The 18438-nt window shown below is 43.1% G+C and overlaps 1 protein-coding gene across 1 annotated transcript in view; it reads right to left on the bottom strand.

Annotated features, from left to right (window-relative positions):
• Positions 1-18103, bottom strand: part of LOC118369699 (galactosylgalactosylxylosylprotein 3-beta-glucuronosyltransferase 2-like) — a 31284-nt gene extending 13181 nt beyond the window's left edge. Inside the window, exon 1 of the mRNA XM_035754316.2 lies at positions 16890-18103. Within this exon, the coding sequence (XP_035610209.1) occupies positions 16890-17411 (522 nt within the window). The 5' untranslated portion in view covers positions 17412-18103. The remainder of the gene's footprint in view (positions 1-16889) is intronic.
• Positions 18104-18438: the final 335 nt, after the last annotated feature.

The raw sequence follows: 18438 nt of genomic DNA, 5'->3' as shown, positions 1-18438 counted from the left end.
TTCTGTACCTTGTCACACCACCCTGGATTACTGACCTCTGCCTGCCCTGAGCCTGCCTGCCGTTCTGAACCTTTCAGACTCTGTTCTGGATTACTGACCTCTGCCTGCCCTTGACCTGTCGTTTGCCTGCCCCCCTGTTTTTGTAATAAACTTTTGTTACTTCGAAACTATCTGCATCTGGGTCTTCTCCTGAGCCTTGACACTTTTCATTAATTGGTAGGACGTTCTACCTCACTTTTACCAACATGTCTTGTGTGCCGATCACCCAGTAGCATTCACATCTGTAATTATGAAGTGCTTTGAAAGGCAGGTCATGACTCACATCAACACCATCATTCCAGACACCGTATACCCACTCCAATTCACATACCGTCCCCACAGATCCACAGATGACGCAATCGCAATTGCACATCACACTGCCCTCTCCCACCTGGACAAGAGGGGAAATAACTATGTGAGAATGCTGTTCATAGACTATAGCTCAGCATTCAACACCGTAGTCCCCTCTGCTGGGGACCCTGGGACTGAACACCTCTCACTGCAACTGGATCCTGGACTTCCTGACGGGCCGGCCCCAGGGGGTGAGGGTAGGCAACAACACCTCTGCCACGCTGACCCCCAACACAGGGGGCCCCTCAAGGGTGTGCCTAGTCTCCTCCTGTACTCCCTGTTCAACCACGACTGCATGGCCATGCACGACTCAACACCATCATCAAGTTTGCTGATACAACAGTGGTAGGCCTGATCACCGACGCTGATGAGACAGCGTACAGGGAGTAGGTCAGAGACTTGGCTCACTCCCTCAACCTCAATAAGACCAAGGAGCTGATCATGGACTACAGGAGAAAGAGGGGAGTGCACCCCCACCTCCCCCCTCCCCCCATCCACATCGAGAGCTTCAAGTTCTTTGGTGTCTACATCACTAAGGACATAACACGGTCCACGTGCACCTACAGAGTTATGAAGAGGGCATAACAGTGCCGCTTCCCCCTCAGGAGGCTGACAAAATTTGCTTCCTCAAAAAGTTCTACAGCTGCACCAACGAGAGCATCTTGACTGGCTGCATCACCGCTTATGGCAAATGCACCGCCCTCGACAGCAAAGCGCTACAGAGGGTGGTGTGGACAGCCCAGTACATCACTGGGGCTGAGCTGCCTGCCATCCAGGACCTCTATATCAGGCGGTGTCAGAGGAAGGACAACATAATTACCAAAGACTTTAGCCACCCAAGCCATAGACCAGGGATGAGTAACTCCAGTCCTCGGGACAGTCCTTTTGCCCCAGACCCAGCTAACACACCCAACTCCAATAATCAACTAACCATGATCTTCAGTTTAGAATGCAATTAGTTTAATCAGCTGGATGGTGAAAAGTTGTGAAACCAATTAGGCACCCGAGGACTGGAGTTGCCCAAGCCTGCTGTAGAATGTTCAATCTGCTACCGTCCTGCAAACGATACGGGAGCATCAGCTCTCTGACCAACAGGCTCAGAGTCAGCTTCTATGCCAAAACTATAAGACTGCTACATAGCCATCAGACTGTAAAATAGTTAACTAATGGTTGCCTGGGGCCTCCCGGGTGGCGCAGTGGTTAAGGGCACTGTACTGCAGCGCCAGCTGCGCCACCAGAGACTCTGGATTCGCGCCCAGGCTCTGTTGTAACCGGCCGCGACCGGGAGGTCCGTGGGGCGACGCACAATTGGCCTAGCGTCATCCAGGTTAGGGAGGGTTTGGCCGGTAGGGAAATCCTTGTCTCATCGCGCACCAGCGACTCCTGTAGTGGGCCGGGCGCAGTGCGCGCTAACCAGGGCTGCCAGGTGCACGGTGTTTCCTCAGACACATTGGTGCAGCTGGCTTCCGGGTTGGATGCGCTGAGGACGCATGACTTTCAACCTTCGTCTCTCCCGAGCCCGTACGGGTGTTGTAGCGATGAGACAAGATAGTAGCTACTAAAACAATTGGATACCACGAAATTGGGGAGAAAAAGGGGTAAAAAATAAGTAAATAAAAAATATTGGTTACCTGGACTATCTGCACTGATCTTATCTTGCACTGATTCTATGCACACTCACAAGACTATATACACACTCTATATACACACAGTACACTAACACTCTCACACAAAACCCACACATATTCACATACACTACATACTGTACGCACACACACGCATGCCAACAACACACACACACACACACACACACACACACACACACACACACACACACACACACACACAACGCAACAAAAACACACATACACACACACACACACACACACACACACACACCAACGCAACAAAAACACACATACACACTTCTACACTCATCATATGCTGCTGCTACTTTCTTTGAATTTTTTTTCTCCAAAATGGTTCTTCGGCTGTCCCCATAAGAGAACCATTTATAGTTCCAGGTAGTTTCCAGGTACATTTATAGTTCCTTTTTGGCTCCAGGTAAAACCCTTTTGGGTTCCATGTAGAACCCTCTGTAGAAAGGTTTCTACATGGAACCCAAAAGGGTTCTACCTGCAACCAAAAAAAGGTTCTTCAAAGGGTTTTCCAATGGTGACAGGCGAAGAACCCTTGTAGGTTCTAGATACAGTAGCACATATTTTTCTAAGAGTGTACGCTGTTCTTTATTTTACTCTTATTATTCTCTATTCTTATGACTAGTCATGTTACCCTGTCTTCATGTACATATCTACCTCAAGTACCTTGTGCCCCTGCACATTGATCTCGTACTGGTACTCCCTGTATATAGCTCCATTCTTGTGTATTTTAGTCCTCATGTTACTATTTGTATTTTTGAACTCTGCATTGTTGGGAAGGGCTCGTGAGCAAACATTTCATGGTTAAGTCTACACCCGTTGTATTAGGCACATGTGATTTGAGGACTATAGGCCTGCATTTCCTTCAAGCCTTTGACTGAACAGCTTTATTCGACAAGCTGTCTGGTTACAGTAATTTTAAGTCAGACCGATGCACATTTCTGACTGACGGACTGGCAGACTATGCTTACCCAAACACTTGGGAGCCATTCAGTATTGGCCACGGTGCTGCAGTTACGCTGCTACCACTAGCTCACGACTTCCCACTGCCCTGGAGCAAAATGCAAACTCACCCAGAGTCTATGATAGCTCACAGGGCATTCATTTGAAATATGCACGGTTCTGTTCGCTGACACTCCATTCCGAGGCAGAAAAGCTGGTGGAATGTCTGGCACCCATAATGAATTGTGCCGAGCCATGACCTGTTAATGCTTGATAACAGAGAAAACATCCAATAATTCTTTCTTTATGCAAAGCATTTCCAGCTGGTTTCCTCTCAAACTCAGACATAAGCGACCATTAGAAATCTGCTGACTTAAAAAAAAGATGTACCCCCTCCTCAACATAAAAACTATTTTCACATGACCCTCCCCTTGTACTGTAAAAATAAATTGCACACCCTCCCCCCTCATTAAATTGACTCTAAATAATATTGACGACCACAAATAAAAATAACTGTTGCGACCCTGTGTGGATATTGACTTTGCCACTACAGCATGCATTTGTAGCACAGTCGATGCCAGGCAGGGCTACGGGCCAGAAGGCAGAGGGTTCGCCTACTACCACAGACGAGCTTACTCACTCTGCCTGTTTCCTTACACAGCAATCAGAGCTGGCTGCACACAATGATCAGCTAGGGGGAAATCAGATTTCTATATTTTGATACAATATGTATAATTATATATAGTATATGCAAATAGTTATCCAACAACAGGATTCTGTACCAATGCACCACACAACCAGCAAGTAAAAGCATATACCGGCTTCGGGCACTTCAATATCATGGTTTGCATTTTCAACATCACAATAAAACAGACTATGTATATCTTGACACACAGAAAATATATCCCTCCTTGCAGGTCTAGCCAGTATTGAAGGCTTGTCTTTACAATTTCCGAATATCATTCAACTTTTTTGGTGTTTTGTAACAGATGTCTCTTTCCATCCATCAAATGGCTGCTGCACAGTTTGGATGCTGTAATTAGATTTTGGACAAATGTGCACAGATAGCCTACAGGACATTTGAAGTAGCCTAATCAAATTAAAACATTGTGACAGGTTGTGTTTATGGAGTGTACACGGTTCTTTATTTTAGTCTTATTATTATCTATCCTTATGCCTAGTAACTTTACCCTGCCTTCATGTACATATAGTGGGGCAAAAAAAGTATTTAGTCAGCCACCAATTGTGCAAGTTCTCCCACTTAAAAATATGAGAGAGGCCTGTAATTTTCATCATATGTACACTTCAACTATGACAGACATAATGAGGGAAGAAAATCCAGAAATTCACATTGTAGGATTTTTAATGAATTTATTTGCAAATTATGGTGGAAAATAAGTATTTGGTCACCTACAAACAAGCAAGATTTCTGGCTCTCACAGACCTGTAACTTCTTCTTTAAGAGGCTCCTCTGTCCTCCACTCATTACCTGTATTAATGGCACCTGTTTGAACTTGTTATCAGTATAAAATACACCTGTCCACAACCTCAAACAGTCACACTCCAAACTCCACTATGGCCAAGACCAAAAAGCTGTCAAAGGACACCAGAAACAAAATTGTAAACCTGCACCAGGCTGGGAAGACTGAATCTGCAATAGGTAAGCAGCGTGATTTGAAGAAATCAACTGTGGGAGCAATTATTAGGAAATGGAAGACATACAAAACCACTGATAATCTCCCTCGATCTGGGGCTCCAAGCGAGATCTCACCCCGTGGGGTCAAAATGATCACAAGAACGGTGAGCAAAAATCCCAGAACCACACGGGGGGACCTAGTGAATGGCCTGCAGAGAGCTGGGACCAAAGTAACAAAGCCTACCATCAGCAAGGTTATTGAAGATGAAATGTGGCTGGGTCTTTCAGCATGACAATGATCCCAAACACACAGCTCGGGCAACGAAGGGAGTGGCTTCGTAAGAAGCATTTCAAGGTCCAGGAGTGGCCTAGCCAGTCTCCCGATCTCAACCCCATAGACAATCTTTGGAGGGAGTTGAAAGTCTGTGTTGCCCAGCAACATCCTCAAAACATCACTGCTCTAGAGGAGATCTGCATGGAGGAATGGGCTAAAATACCAGCAACAGTGTGTGAAAACCTTGTGAAGACTTACAGAAAAGGTTTGACCTCTGTCATTGCCAACAGAGGGTATATAACAAAGTATTGAGATAAACTTTTGTTATTGACCAAATACTTATTTTCCACCATAATTTGCAAATAAATTCATTAAAAATCCTACAATCTGATTTTCTGGAAATTGTTTTCTCATTTTGTCTGTCATAGTTGAAGTGTACCTATGATGACAATTACAGGCCTCTCTCGTTTTTTTAAGTGGGAGAACTTGCACAATTGGTGGCTGACTAAATATTTTTTTGCCCCACTGTATCTACCTCAAATAGAAGGCATATACAGGTAATATAGTTAAATGACAAATATTTTGGCTATATTGAAGTATTAGTTTCTAGGTGTGTAAGGAAGAGCCTTCCTGCTGGGAGCAAATGTGGCCACGTTATTATAGGACGACTTGGGAGAATGATGGTCTGCAACAGACAGAGCATCTCATTATCAGAAGTTAAAATACAGCCAGATTGGCCTGCTACTGTCCCTTTCTAGACCTTATAAACTGTTGAAAATAGACCCACAACTGATCCAAATGGAATGAAACATTCAAATCACAGGGCTTTTGAACCATTATTCAAAGGACATTTTCACTGCGGTTTCCAGCCTAGAGTAGAATGCTGTACCCACTTGAAAACAGTTATTCATTGCATTGTGGTGTTGTAGGCTAATCTAGGTAGGATAATTGTTTTGTCCCTAAACAAGATCAATAGGGGAGCTTTTTGAGCTGCGTGTCTCACTGTTATTTCATGCGCAATGACACACCTGGCCTCTCAGCTGCCTATCAGCTATTGCTACTTGTTCTTGTGGATTCATATTGAAAATTGATGCACTTTTGAATAAATGTTTATGTGTTATATGATTGCTAGTTAGCATATTTCAGGTCCGGACAAATGATCCACCCACTACTACTGTCACTATGAATGGTGGATAGAGGGCAGGATAGACAGACTGGTAGACTATTGACCTGTGGTATAGTAATAGTTAACGTGCAGAAAAGCATAGTGCATAAGGGAAGTACAAAAACCCATTGATATAGGGGAGGTGCATGAAAGCAGATGAGAGAATGTGGATATATGGAAGAAATTATAATGTAAAACCTGCAAAAGAGAAAACGTAAACCAGGGAAAAAAATGAACTACCCTCCCCTGTGCCCAATAAAAATATATATCACGCAAAAAAAGTTAGACAACCCCCCCTATCCCCCCCCAGTATATTTCGAACTGTCCCTAACACAAGAGAGAGAAACAACAAATCAAATAGCTACTCTAAAATCAGTAAGGCTAGTGACACCACTCACTCACTAAGTCACAGTAATTAAATGGTGGTTTTATTAATTATGTAAGAGATAATCAATGAGGGCTAGGCATTCTAATATTTCACAGAGAACACACAGAGCCCCGAGCTGATTATCATGGCTATAATTTAACACATTTAACACAAGAAATGTGTTCATTTGCTGGTAGAAATGTGTTCAACATCCACTGAAGTAGCTAGCAAGTTAACTAGATAGCTACAGTAGTTGACGTGGTAACCAAACAAACACACTTGCTAGTTTAGCTAGCCAAACCATCAGTCCTAGCATGCTTTTATGAAAATTGAATTCAACAATACCAATACTGTTTTCAATTCGACTTTTGCTTTCAAAAGCATCTCAAACATAAAAATTAACTATAGCCATTGAATTCTACCATGCAAATATACTGTGCTTCATTTAAGCAATAAGGCCGATGGGGTGTGTTATATGCCTTTATAAACTGGCTGGTTCAAGCCCTGAATGCTGATTGGCCGACAGGCATGGTATATCAGACCGTATACCGCAGGTATGACAAAACATTGATTTGTACTGCTCTAATTACGTTGGTAACCAGTTTATACTGTAATAGCAATTGGGTCGTGCCTAAGAACAACATTTAGCCGTGGTATATTGGCCATATACAGTACCACACCCCCTCGTGCCTTATTGCTTAAATATACCATTGCTAAGGGCATTTCTTATGCACAACGCAACGCCCTTAGCATTGATATATTAGCAATATAATACAAACACCCAAGGTGCCTTATTGCTATTATAAACTGGTTAGCAACGTAATTAGAGCAGTAAAAAGAAGGGCATTCTAGAGCGTGCATTATTTCCCTTTATAAACTTGGTGGTTCAAGTCTTGAATGCTGATTGGCTGAAAGTTGTAGTATAGCCAGTGCGTCGTGCCTAAGAACAACCTTTAGCCGTGGTATATTGTCCATATATCACACCCCCTCAAGCCTTATTGATGAAATATACTAGGCTCTTCATAATGTTAACCTTTGCTCATTGACTCTACAAATCCAATTATGATGTGGTCTAGCTTGATATTGTTTATTTTGGATACAAAACTGCTTTATGAGAAAATAAATAGCCTTGCTTTGACAGCTACACTGTCTGTGAAATGCTAAAATAAACAACATGACAGGTTTGACAGGTTATTACCCCAATATGACAGGTCATTAATGCTCTATGAAAGACGATTACTACGGAGGTGAGTTCTGTAATGACCTGGACAAGGTGGAGAGAGCAGGCTGACTATCAGCCTATAGAAATACAGATTTTTACACAGGCCTATCTTTGGAGCTGCAGATAGCAGGGTCGGCCCCAGGCATAACTGACATAAGCAGTCGCTTAGGGCCCCTGGCCGCTTGGAAGCCCCTGACCAAATGTTTTAAAATAAATAACAATAATTTACATATATACAGTGCATTCAGAAAGTATTCAGATCCCTTGACTTTTTCCACATTTTGTTACGTTACAGCCTTATTCTAAAATGGATTAAATTATGTTTTTCTCATCAAGTATTCAGACCCTTTGCTATAAGACTCGATATTGAGCTTTCCATTGATCATCCTTGAAAGGTTTCTTCAACTTGATTGGAGTCCACCTGTTGTAAATTCAATTGATTGGACATGATTTGGAAAGGCACACACACTGTCTATATGAAGTCCCTGTCACGTTCTGACCTTAGTTCTTTTTAGAAATATTTAACCTCCACACATTAACAAGTCCAATACCTCAAATGAAAGATAAACACCTTGTTCATCTACCCAGCGTGTCAGATTTTTAAAATGTTTTATGGCGAAAACACAACATATATTTATGTTAGACCACCACCAAACCAAAGAAAAAAACGTAGCCATTTTTTCCAGCAAAAGGTAAAAATCACAAAAGCAGGATTAAAAAAAAGACTCAATCACTAACCTCTTGAAAATCTTCATCAGATGACAGAAATCTCGGTTTACATTGACGCCATGTTCAGAAAATCGTCCAAAATATCCGGAGGAATTATAGAAAGCTACGCCAGATAACAGAAATACTCATCATAAACTTTGACTAAAGATACATGTTCTACATATAATTAAAGATACACTGGTTCTTAATGCAACCACTGTGTCACATTTTTTTTTTTTACGTTACGGAAAAAGCCTAACATTGCAATAATCTGAGACGGCGCTCAGACGTAACAATATTTCTCCGCCATGTTGGAGTCAACAGAAATACAAAATTACAACATAAATATTCCCTTACCTTTGATGATCTTCCATCAGAATGTAGTGCAAGGAGTCCTAGTTCAACAATAAATCGTTTTGTTTCATAATGTTCAATTCTAGTGTCCATGTAGCAGCATTTGCTACCACTTTCAGCTCACATGCCCAAAAAATGACTTCTGGTCCAGGATAACTTTGCATCAAAACTTCCAAAAGACATATTACAGGTCGAAGAAACTGGTCAAACTAAGTGCAGAATCAATCTTCAGGATGTTATAATCATATATATCCAATAGCATTCCAACTGGATCATTCGTTTTCATCTGGGGCTGATTGGAACAGCCGAAGCACTCAAAGACAAACGCGCCACAACAAAATGGAATCCTTTTGCAACACCAACTACTTTCCTTCCCATTAGGTCAAAGTTCACAGCAAATGCTCCATTACACTTTCTACTGAATGAGGACATCTAGTGGAAGACGTAGGAAGTGTTTCCAGATCCATAACTTGTTGGGAAGGGAGGGGGCGATGACGTCAAAGTTGCCCCTACTTTCAGGATTTCAAAACTTGTTTGGAAGATTGCCTGCCCTGTGAGTTCTGTTATACTCACAGACATAATTCAAACGGTTTTAAAAACTTCAGAGTGTTTTCTATCCAATATTAATAATAATATGCATATATTAGCAATTTAGGACAGATTTTGATGCAGTTCCCTATGAGCACGCAATTCATCCAAAGTGGAAATACTGCCCCCTATCTCTAACTGGTTTTAATAAAGAGCATGAACATGTACCACGCTGCACATTGGTCTGACATTTCTTACTCCTCGTCAGAGGAGGACGAAGACAGCCGTTACAGTCCCAAGGTTGACAGTGTATGTCAGAGCAGAAACCAGGCCATGAGGTCGAAGGATTTGTGCGTAGAGCTCCGAGACATGACTGTGTCGAGGCACAGATCTGGGGAAGGGTACCAAAAAATATCTGCAGCATTGAAGGTCCCCAAGGTACCACAGTGGCCTCCATCATTCTTAAATGGAAGAAGTTTGGAACCGTCAAGACTCTTCATACAGCTGGCCGCCTGGCGAAACTGAGCAATCGAAGGAGAAGGGTATTGGTGAGAGAGGTGACCAAGGACCCAATTGTCACTCTGACAGAGCTCCAGAGTTCATCTGTGGAGATGGGAGAACCTTCCAGAAGTACAAACAATCTCTGCAGCACTCCACCAATCAGGCCTTTACGGTAGAGTGGCCAGACAGAAGCCAGTAAAAGTAAAAGGCACATGACAGCCCGAGTGGAATTTGCCAAGAGGCACCTAAAAGACTCTCAGACCATGAGAAACAAGATTCTCTGGTCTCATGACATCAAGATTGAAATCTTTGGCCTGAATGCAAAGCATCACATCTGGAGGCAACCTGGCACCATACCCGTGGTGAAGCATGGTGGTGGCATCATGCTGTGGGGATGTTTTTCATCGGCAGGGACTGGGAGACTAGTCAGGATCGAGGGAAAGATGAACAGAGCAAAGTACAGAGAGATCCTTGATGTAAACCTGCTACAGAGTGCTCAGGACCTCAGACTGGGGTGAAGGTTCACCTTCCACCACAAAACGACCCTAAGCACACAGCCAAGACAACGCAGGAGTAGCTTCGGGACAAGTCTCTGAATGTCCTTGAGTGGCCCAGCCAGAGCCCGGACTTGAACCCGATCGAACATCTCTGGAGAGACCTGAAAATAGCTGTACAGCAATAATTCCCATCTAACCTGACAGAGCTTGACAGGATCTGCAAAGAACAATGGGACAAACTCCCCCAAAACAGGTGTGCCAAGAATGTAGGGTCATACCTAAGAAGATTCGAGGTTGTAATCGCTGCCAAAGTTGCTTCAACAAAGTACTGAGTAAAGGGTCTGAATACTTATGTAAATGTGATATATATTTTTTTTACTGCTTTTGCTTTGTCATTATGGGGTATTGTGTGTAGATTGATGAGGAGAAAAAAACTATGTACTCCATTTCAGAATAAAGCTATAACGTAACAAAATGTGGAAAACTTCAAGGGGTCTGAATATTTTCCCAAATGCACTGTATATCCATAAAAAGGAAGCCAGCTGATTGATGATTTCGACTGTTTGAGAAACGCTGTCTGCATGCCTGTCTGTCTCGTCTCGACTCCAGACACGTTAATTACTATCGGACAGATTGAATTTGAATATTGAAGCAATGCTGACAAACAGCAAGGTTTATACAAATCCCTGCTGTTACTTAAATGTCTAAAAGAATTGTGAATAATGTCTAGATGCTTTTTATAGTGGAGATCAAGTTTACAAATTCAAGGTATTGGAGTGGCCATCACAAAGCCCTGACCTCAATCCTATAGAAAATATGTGTGCAGAACTAAAAAAAGTGTGTGCGAGCAAGGAGGCCTAAAAATCTGACTCAGTTACTCCAGCTCTGTCAGGAGGAATGGGCCAAAATTCACCAAACTTATTGTGGGAAGCTTGTGGAAGGCTACCTGAAACACCTGCATTTTGGAGCTGATTACTCAAGAAAACAAAAAGGAGGCTATGTTTGTATGCGGCTTTATTAACTCAATTATATATATATATATATACCGTATATTTTTGCACTGTTTGCAAACTGATATGTGATACGTATTAATGCCAAAATAACATAGAAAACAGGCAAGCCCCCAAAACAATATATATTTATTTATGCAGTTTTTTCTCTTTACTTTGTCATTAGGCAAAGATTTAGGATCATCTCCACAAATCATAAAGGGTATTACAACGGTGTCTAGGGGTGACTTCCTACTGGAGAAATCAGCACTCCTACTATGAGATGCTTGCTTGATTCATACGGACCCTGATTCTCTGTTCAACTGGTGGCATGGCAGGGGGTTAGAATACATTTAGAGATTGTTTGAGGTGGCCTTGTGTGAATCACATCATATCTGAAGTTGTCACTAGTTGATAAGGGTACAATGCTCCTCTTTCCCTTTCCCCCCCAGCCCACACACACACACACACACACACACACAACGCAAAACCCATGTGCTGCTTATCTCCGGAGCAATCAATGAGAGACGAGCCCCTGCTGTCAATCAGGTTATTTCAACAGGAAATTATATTGAAGATTACACAGCCACAGAGACGACTCGCTCCAAACAAGTGATATGCAAATCAAATCAAATCAAATCAAATCGTATTTTTGTCCCATGCGCCGAATACAACAGATGTAGACCCTACTGTGAAATGCTTACGTATAAGCCCTTAACCAACAATGCAGTTCAAGAAATAGAGTTAAGAAAATGTTTACTAAATAAACTAAAGTAAACAATGGAATAAAAAGTAACACAATAAAATAACAACAACTAGGCTATCTATACAGGGGGTACCGGTACCGAGTCAATGTGCAGGGGTATAGGTTAGTCGAGGTAAATAACAACAACTAGGCTATCTATACAGGGGGTACCGGTACCGAGTCAATGTGCAGGGGTATAGGTTAGTCGAGGTAAATAACAACAATTAGGCTATCTATACAGGGGGTACCGGTACCGAGTCAATGTGCAGGGGTATAGGTTAGTCGAGGAAAATAACAACAACTAGGCTATCTATACAGGGGGTACCAGTACCGAGTCAATGTGCAGGGGTATAGGTTAGTCGAGGTAAATAAGAACAACTAGGCTATCTATACAGGGGGTACCGGTACCGAGTCAATGTGCAGGGGTATAGGTTAGTCGAGGAAAATAACAACAACTAGGCTATCTATACAGGGGGTACCAGTACCGAGTCAATGTGCAGGGGTATAGGTTAGTCGAGGAAAATAACAACAACTAGGCTATCTATACAGGGGGTACCGGTACCGAGTCAATGTGCAGGGGTATAGGTTAGTCGAGGTAAATAACAACAACTAGGCTATCTATACAGGGGGTACCAGTACCGAGTCAATGTGCAGGGGTATAGGTTAGTCGAGGTAAATAAGAACAACTAGGCTATCTATACAGGGGTACCGGTACCGAGTCAATGTGCAGGGGTATAGGTTAGTCGAGGTAAATAAGAACAACTAGGCTATCTATACAGGGGGTACCAGTACCGAGTCAATGTGCAGGGGTATAGGTTAGTCGAGGTAAATAAGAACAACTAGGCTATCTATACAGGGGTACCGGTACCGAGTCAATGTGCAGGGGTATAGGTTAGTCGAGGAAAATAACAACAACTAGGCTATCTATACAGGGGTACCAGTACCGAGTCAATGTGCAGGGGTATAGGTTAGTCGAGAAAAATAACAACAACTAGGCTATCTATACAGGGGGTACCGGTACCGAGTCAATGTGCAGGGGTATAGGTTAGTCGAGGTAAATAACAACAACTAGGCTATCTATACAGGGGGTACCAGTACCGAGTCAATGTGCAGGGGTATAGGTTAGTCGAGGAAAATAACAACAACTAGGCTATCTATACAGGGGGTACCGGTACCGAGTCAATGTGCAGGGGTATAGGTTAGTCGAGGTAAATAACAACAACTAGGCTATCTATACAGGGGGTACCGGTACCGAGTCAATGTGCAGGGGTATAGGTTAGTCGAGGAAAATAACAACAACTAGGCTATCTATACAGGGGGTACCGGTACCGAGTCAATGTGCAGGGGTATAGGTTAGTCGAGGTAAATAACAACAACTAGGCTATCTATACAGGGGGTACCGGTACCGAGTCAATGTGCAGGGGTATAGGTTAGTCGAGGTCATTTGTAAATGTAGGTTGGGGTAAAGTGACTATGCATAGATAATAAACAGCGAGTAGTGGGCAGTGTAAAAACAAATGTAAATAGTCCGGGTGGCCATTTGATTCATTGTTCAGCAGTCTCATGGCTTGGGGGTAGAAGCTGTTAAGGAGCCTTTTGGACCTAGACTTGATGCTCCAGTACCGCTTGCCGTGCGGTAGCAGAGAGAACAGTCTACGACTTGAGTGACTGGAGGCTTTGACAATTTTTCAGGCCTTCCTCTGACACCACCTGGTATATAGGTCCTGGATGGCAGGAAGCTTGGCACCAATCTTTTCAGTCTCCTGAGAATAGGTTTTGTCATGCCCTCTTCACGACTGTCTTGGTGTGCGTGGACCATGTTAGTTTGTTGGTGATGTGGACACCAAGGAACTTGAAATGTGAAATGTACTTTGTAAGTGCAGGTTCTTGTTCCATCCAGAATCAGTACTGGGACTAAAGCCTGCACACACAGTGGCCCTCAAGGACCAGAGTCGGCCCTTCAGGATATCCCAGCCTCATTTCCATATCTGGTGTCTGAATGCACACATGCTAACTGGGCAAAATATGGGTGGGCTGTCAAACTTTTGTTTTTGCTTTGAGGAGGGATATGTTGTTTTTAATGGTCACAGGGGAAAACAGTTAGTTTTTCCCCTGGTTTACATTGCCCTTTTTGCAGGTTTTACTTTATAATTTCTTCCATATATCCACATTTTCTCATCTGCTTGCATGTGCCTCCCCTATCTAGGTGTTTTGGTACTTCCCTTATGCACTATGCTTTTCTGTGCTTGCTATACCACAGGTCAATATAGTCTACAAGTCTATCCTGACCTCCGTCCATAGTGACAATCGTGGTTTGTGCAGATCTCCAATAGCTTAACTAGCAACCATACCACACACAAAATCATTCAAATCTGCACCAATTTCAATATAAATCCATGAGAAAATAGAAGAATAAGTGATGGGCAGCAGAGAGGCCAGATGTGTCATTGCACGTGTCACTGATTCCAATAGTTTGTGTTAACTAGAAATTATACCACACATAAAAAAAACCATTAAGAATGTTTTAATAATAATGATCTCGGAGAGGTGATGCAAAATGATCCAAAAGTAATGTCCCAACAAAAGGTTACCCCTCCTGAATAACGCAAAAGTTAAATGTAAACATCAGTTCATGAGAAAAGAGAGTGCAGGAGACAGTCAACGAGCTAATAAGACGAGCAGCAGACAGCTTTGTGGCAGCGGCCGCGGCATAATCAAACAGAGGTGGACAGCGAATGGTGCTGAAAGTCATTTGAGTAGACCTAATTCATTTCAACAATTGCCTTCACTAACAACAAGAGGGCTCTGTTGAAGCCTATTTCTTCCTATTTAAGAAATGAGAGGCAGGCCTACTGGTTTGACAAACACAATTATGCTATCCACAGATTCAGTCGGTAGCCAAATCCATCAATAGGCCTACTGTCACCATGCACTCCTTAAACATCTCTGTGTAGGTGAAAGGTTTGGTTAAAACCAGGTCTCGAATTAAGGTGGTAGGCTATGTGAGGGTTAGCGACATCTATATGACTGGTGAGGGAATGCCATGCCCTTTGTTAAAGAAAGCTGGGCAAAAAGAATAGCCTACCTATTGTTAGCTTTATATTTAGAAAATAAATAAGTAAAAAGGACCGTAGTTACATAGAGCGTTCTATAATGATGCTGGGCTATGTGATGCCTTGTGCTAGAAACATGCTGCAACATCCACCGTTGTTTAGATTGCTTATGTTTATAAGAAGTGAGGTCGGCCGTTCCAATACTTTTCGTTGAACTTTACTCAGAAGGATCCTGGCATTACCCAGTGCACATGGCATATCACTCCCACCGCCCGGCTACTGTAAAACATGGAACTGGAATCCCACAGTACGAATACACGGACTGGACTATGGCATGATGTTCACGACATCACACATGCCTTATGCTAGAAACAATACCCGTGAAAGCTGCGACTCCGAAGCATGTGGTGATATAGCTGCTTCCTCTCCATGCCATTTTGAGGCTGAGCCACGCACTTCTATATTCCAGGAGACAAAAAAATGACTGTTATTATGTCTGTATCAGCTATTCACTTTCTGAAAAGAGAATATGTTTAAACCCAGGCAGCTTTTAGGGAAGCACTTGTTATCTTCTGTTGTTGGGTTCGGCGTAATTAAGCAATGGACAAGTAGCCAGCAGTTGAAGCTTCCATTGTTCTGTGTTGGGTCGGTTCTCTGGGTGGAAAGGTAACTTTTGAAAGTGTTGACACTGGAGAAATATGGTCAGAATGCATATTTCTGTGTCCATTCTTCCCTGAAACTCCTATTTTCATTATCCACCTTTGTGTTGAGGCTTTGAGAGCTACATTTTCTCTTGATTGCAAGCTGATTTTCTGCAATCAATGCACAGAGAAATTGACATAGAAAAACGAATTTAATAGAGCCATTGTTCATTTTATCAGTGTAATCAGATCAAAATGATGATGTTATTGTCATTGATTATATACTAACCAGATGTGTTAAAATCTTGTTCAATTTGTAGTGAGGGCCTGTATGGATTGGGCTGCTATCATGCTAATTATGTTTTGGTCCGCCAACTATTAGCTCAGAAAAGAATTGGCCCTAGGCCAAACCTAGTTGCTGACCCGGGACCCAGAACCTACCTAATGATTCAATATAGCCTTAACATTTGCCATTTCACTTTTCAAATGTATTACCTTTGATGTGTGGCAGAAACACAATCAGCCTGATTAGGTAGGCTACTTCACAAGTCTCCTGTGTATACTACCTGCACACTTTCATCCACTCCACTCTAACATAACTCCAGCATTCAAACTGCCCATGGCCATTTGATGAATGGAAAGAGACATCTGTTACAAAACACCAGAATGTTTAATGAAGTTTCAGAGATTGTAAAGCCAAGCCATTGATACTGAGTAGGGAGGGATGTATTATTATTATTTTTGTTTGTTATTGACATACTCTATTTGATTGTGGTGTTGAAAACGCAAACCATGATGAAGCACTAGAGGTGTGAAGCATATGCAGTTTTCCGTTGCTCATTGATCATGGGTGGTGAATGTGCACAGAAAATGGGTGGTTGCAAAATTCGATGCATATACAGTATTTTATATAATGATGATCGGATTTCCCCCTAGCTGATCATTGTCTGCAGCCCGCTCTGATCATGGTGTAATGAGATAAGAACAGAGCGGCGAACCATTGAACCTTCTATTCAGTAGCCCTGCATGGCATCTACTGAGCTACAAAACCATGCTGAAGTGGTAGATATTCACGTTTATAAATACCGGGTTGCTACAATTATAGTTATTTGTGGTGGTGATCATTTTTTTGCGGATTTTCGAGTAAATGTCGAACTGTCCCTAAGCTTTGGTCTGTTGATAATGTCATGCTATGGGTCTGTCGTTGATTTATTATTACCTCTTCAAACAGTTCCAGACTGTATGTGTTGTCATCATCCGCGAAGAATACTATCCCCACGTCCTTGATGGAGCGATGTGACCGCAGCCACGAGAGAGCCGTGTTCCTCTGCTCAGTAGCACGGGGCATCCCGGTACGTTTGAACCGGCGGGGCGTAAAGATGTTCAGGTGTGTGTACTGCATCCCCGAGCGGGCGAGAAAGCGCACCACCAGCTCCGTGCGCACAGTCGAGTCCTCCACTACTATCCAGTGGAAGCGAGGAACCTGGCGGAAGGTGTTAGCGAGCCGGGTAAGTTCAGCTTTCTGGACTGGCCGGTTGTAGGTCGGGGTGATGGCGTAGATTGCCGGGAGAGCGGAGCGGTTGGCCCGGGGTGGGCTGGTTCTGTCTTGCCTATGTGCGCCCCCTCCGCGGCCCAGGGCTGGATTTCGGACGGACGTCCTTGTGTCAATATGGATCATGATGATGACGATGAGGACCCAGGGCAGGAGGATGAAGAAGCGGCTGTAGAAGAGCGATTTCATCTTGCCGAAGTTAGGGGATTAAACATCTGAGCTGTGCACTCACTTTACCTCACTTCATCACACCCAAGCATTATACGAACGTTCGGCGACAATTTGCACTCTCCAAAATAATTTTAATGACCACATACGACCATTATTTTGACATGAGGACTTTGTTTCTTGTTATCTCCAATAAACTGTCATACATCTCCAAATTCATCCCCTTTAGAGTTATGTAAACATAGTCACGTCCGAGTCCGGTCGGGACCGTTTGATGAGTCTCCTCCCGGATAAAAGTGGAGATGATCATATCCCTCGAACAACAGAGCGACGAAACGAACCCCTTAAAAACAACAGGTAATCCCTCTTAACATGCCTTCAGCCCACAGCCTTTCCGATAAACCACAAATAGCTTTTGAAACAGACCAAAAAGCAGACCTATCCACTGGCCTCTACTCCCGTAGTGTTGAGAGAAAGGGTATCATTCCCGGGGTTGGATGCTGGTTGAGTCGTTGTCTAGCGGGCAGTGGTGAGAAGCAGGTGCAGGAGCTTCAGTGCAGAGAGATGATAAACTGCGATGTGGAGAGAAAGGGGACGGGGAAGACTGGAATGGACGAAGAGAGAAAGAGAGTGGAGGAAAAGGGGAGGAAAAAGAGGGATACTTTGTCATACTGCTAGAGGAACACGTCAGTGTCCGCTGAGGATGGAGATGAACTCACCTTAACGAGAGAGAGAGAGAGCTGGGGAGATAGATACAGAGAGAGAGTGCGCGCGCGAGAGAGAGAGAGAGAGAGAGAGAGAGAGAGAGAGAGAGAGAGAGAGAGAGAGAGAGAGAGATGTTTGCTTTGGTTGTAAATTATTGTCAGGACTTTGAATTTGAATTGCAGGTTGTCCTCACCAGACCAATTGAGCAAACACTAAAATTAAAAGAGATAGAGAAATATATATTGTAGCTAGGTAAACCAGTAGCCTATAGCAGGAAACGTATAGGCTTATAGACTCTGTCTCAGATTGTGGATTAGTTGCAGGCAAAGAGGCTTCAAGTTTG

This window comes from Oncorhynchus keta, chromosome 36, assembly GCF_023373465.1.
Source record: "Oncorhynchus keta strain PuntledgeMale-10-30-2019 chromosome 36, Oket_V2, whole genome shotgun sequence".
Taxonomy (NCBI): domain Eukaryota; kingdom Metazoa; phylum Chordata; class Actinopteri; order Salmoniformes; family Salmonidae; genus Oncorhynchus; species Oncorhynchus keta.
This window is presented reverse-complemented; position numbering and strand designations above follow the sequence as displayed.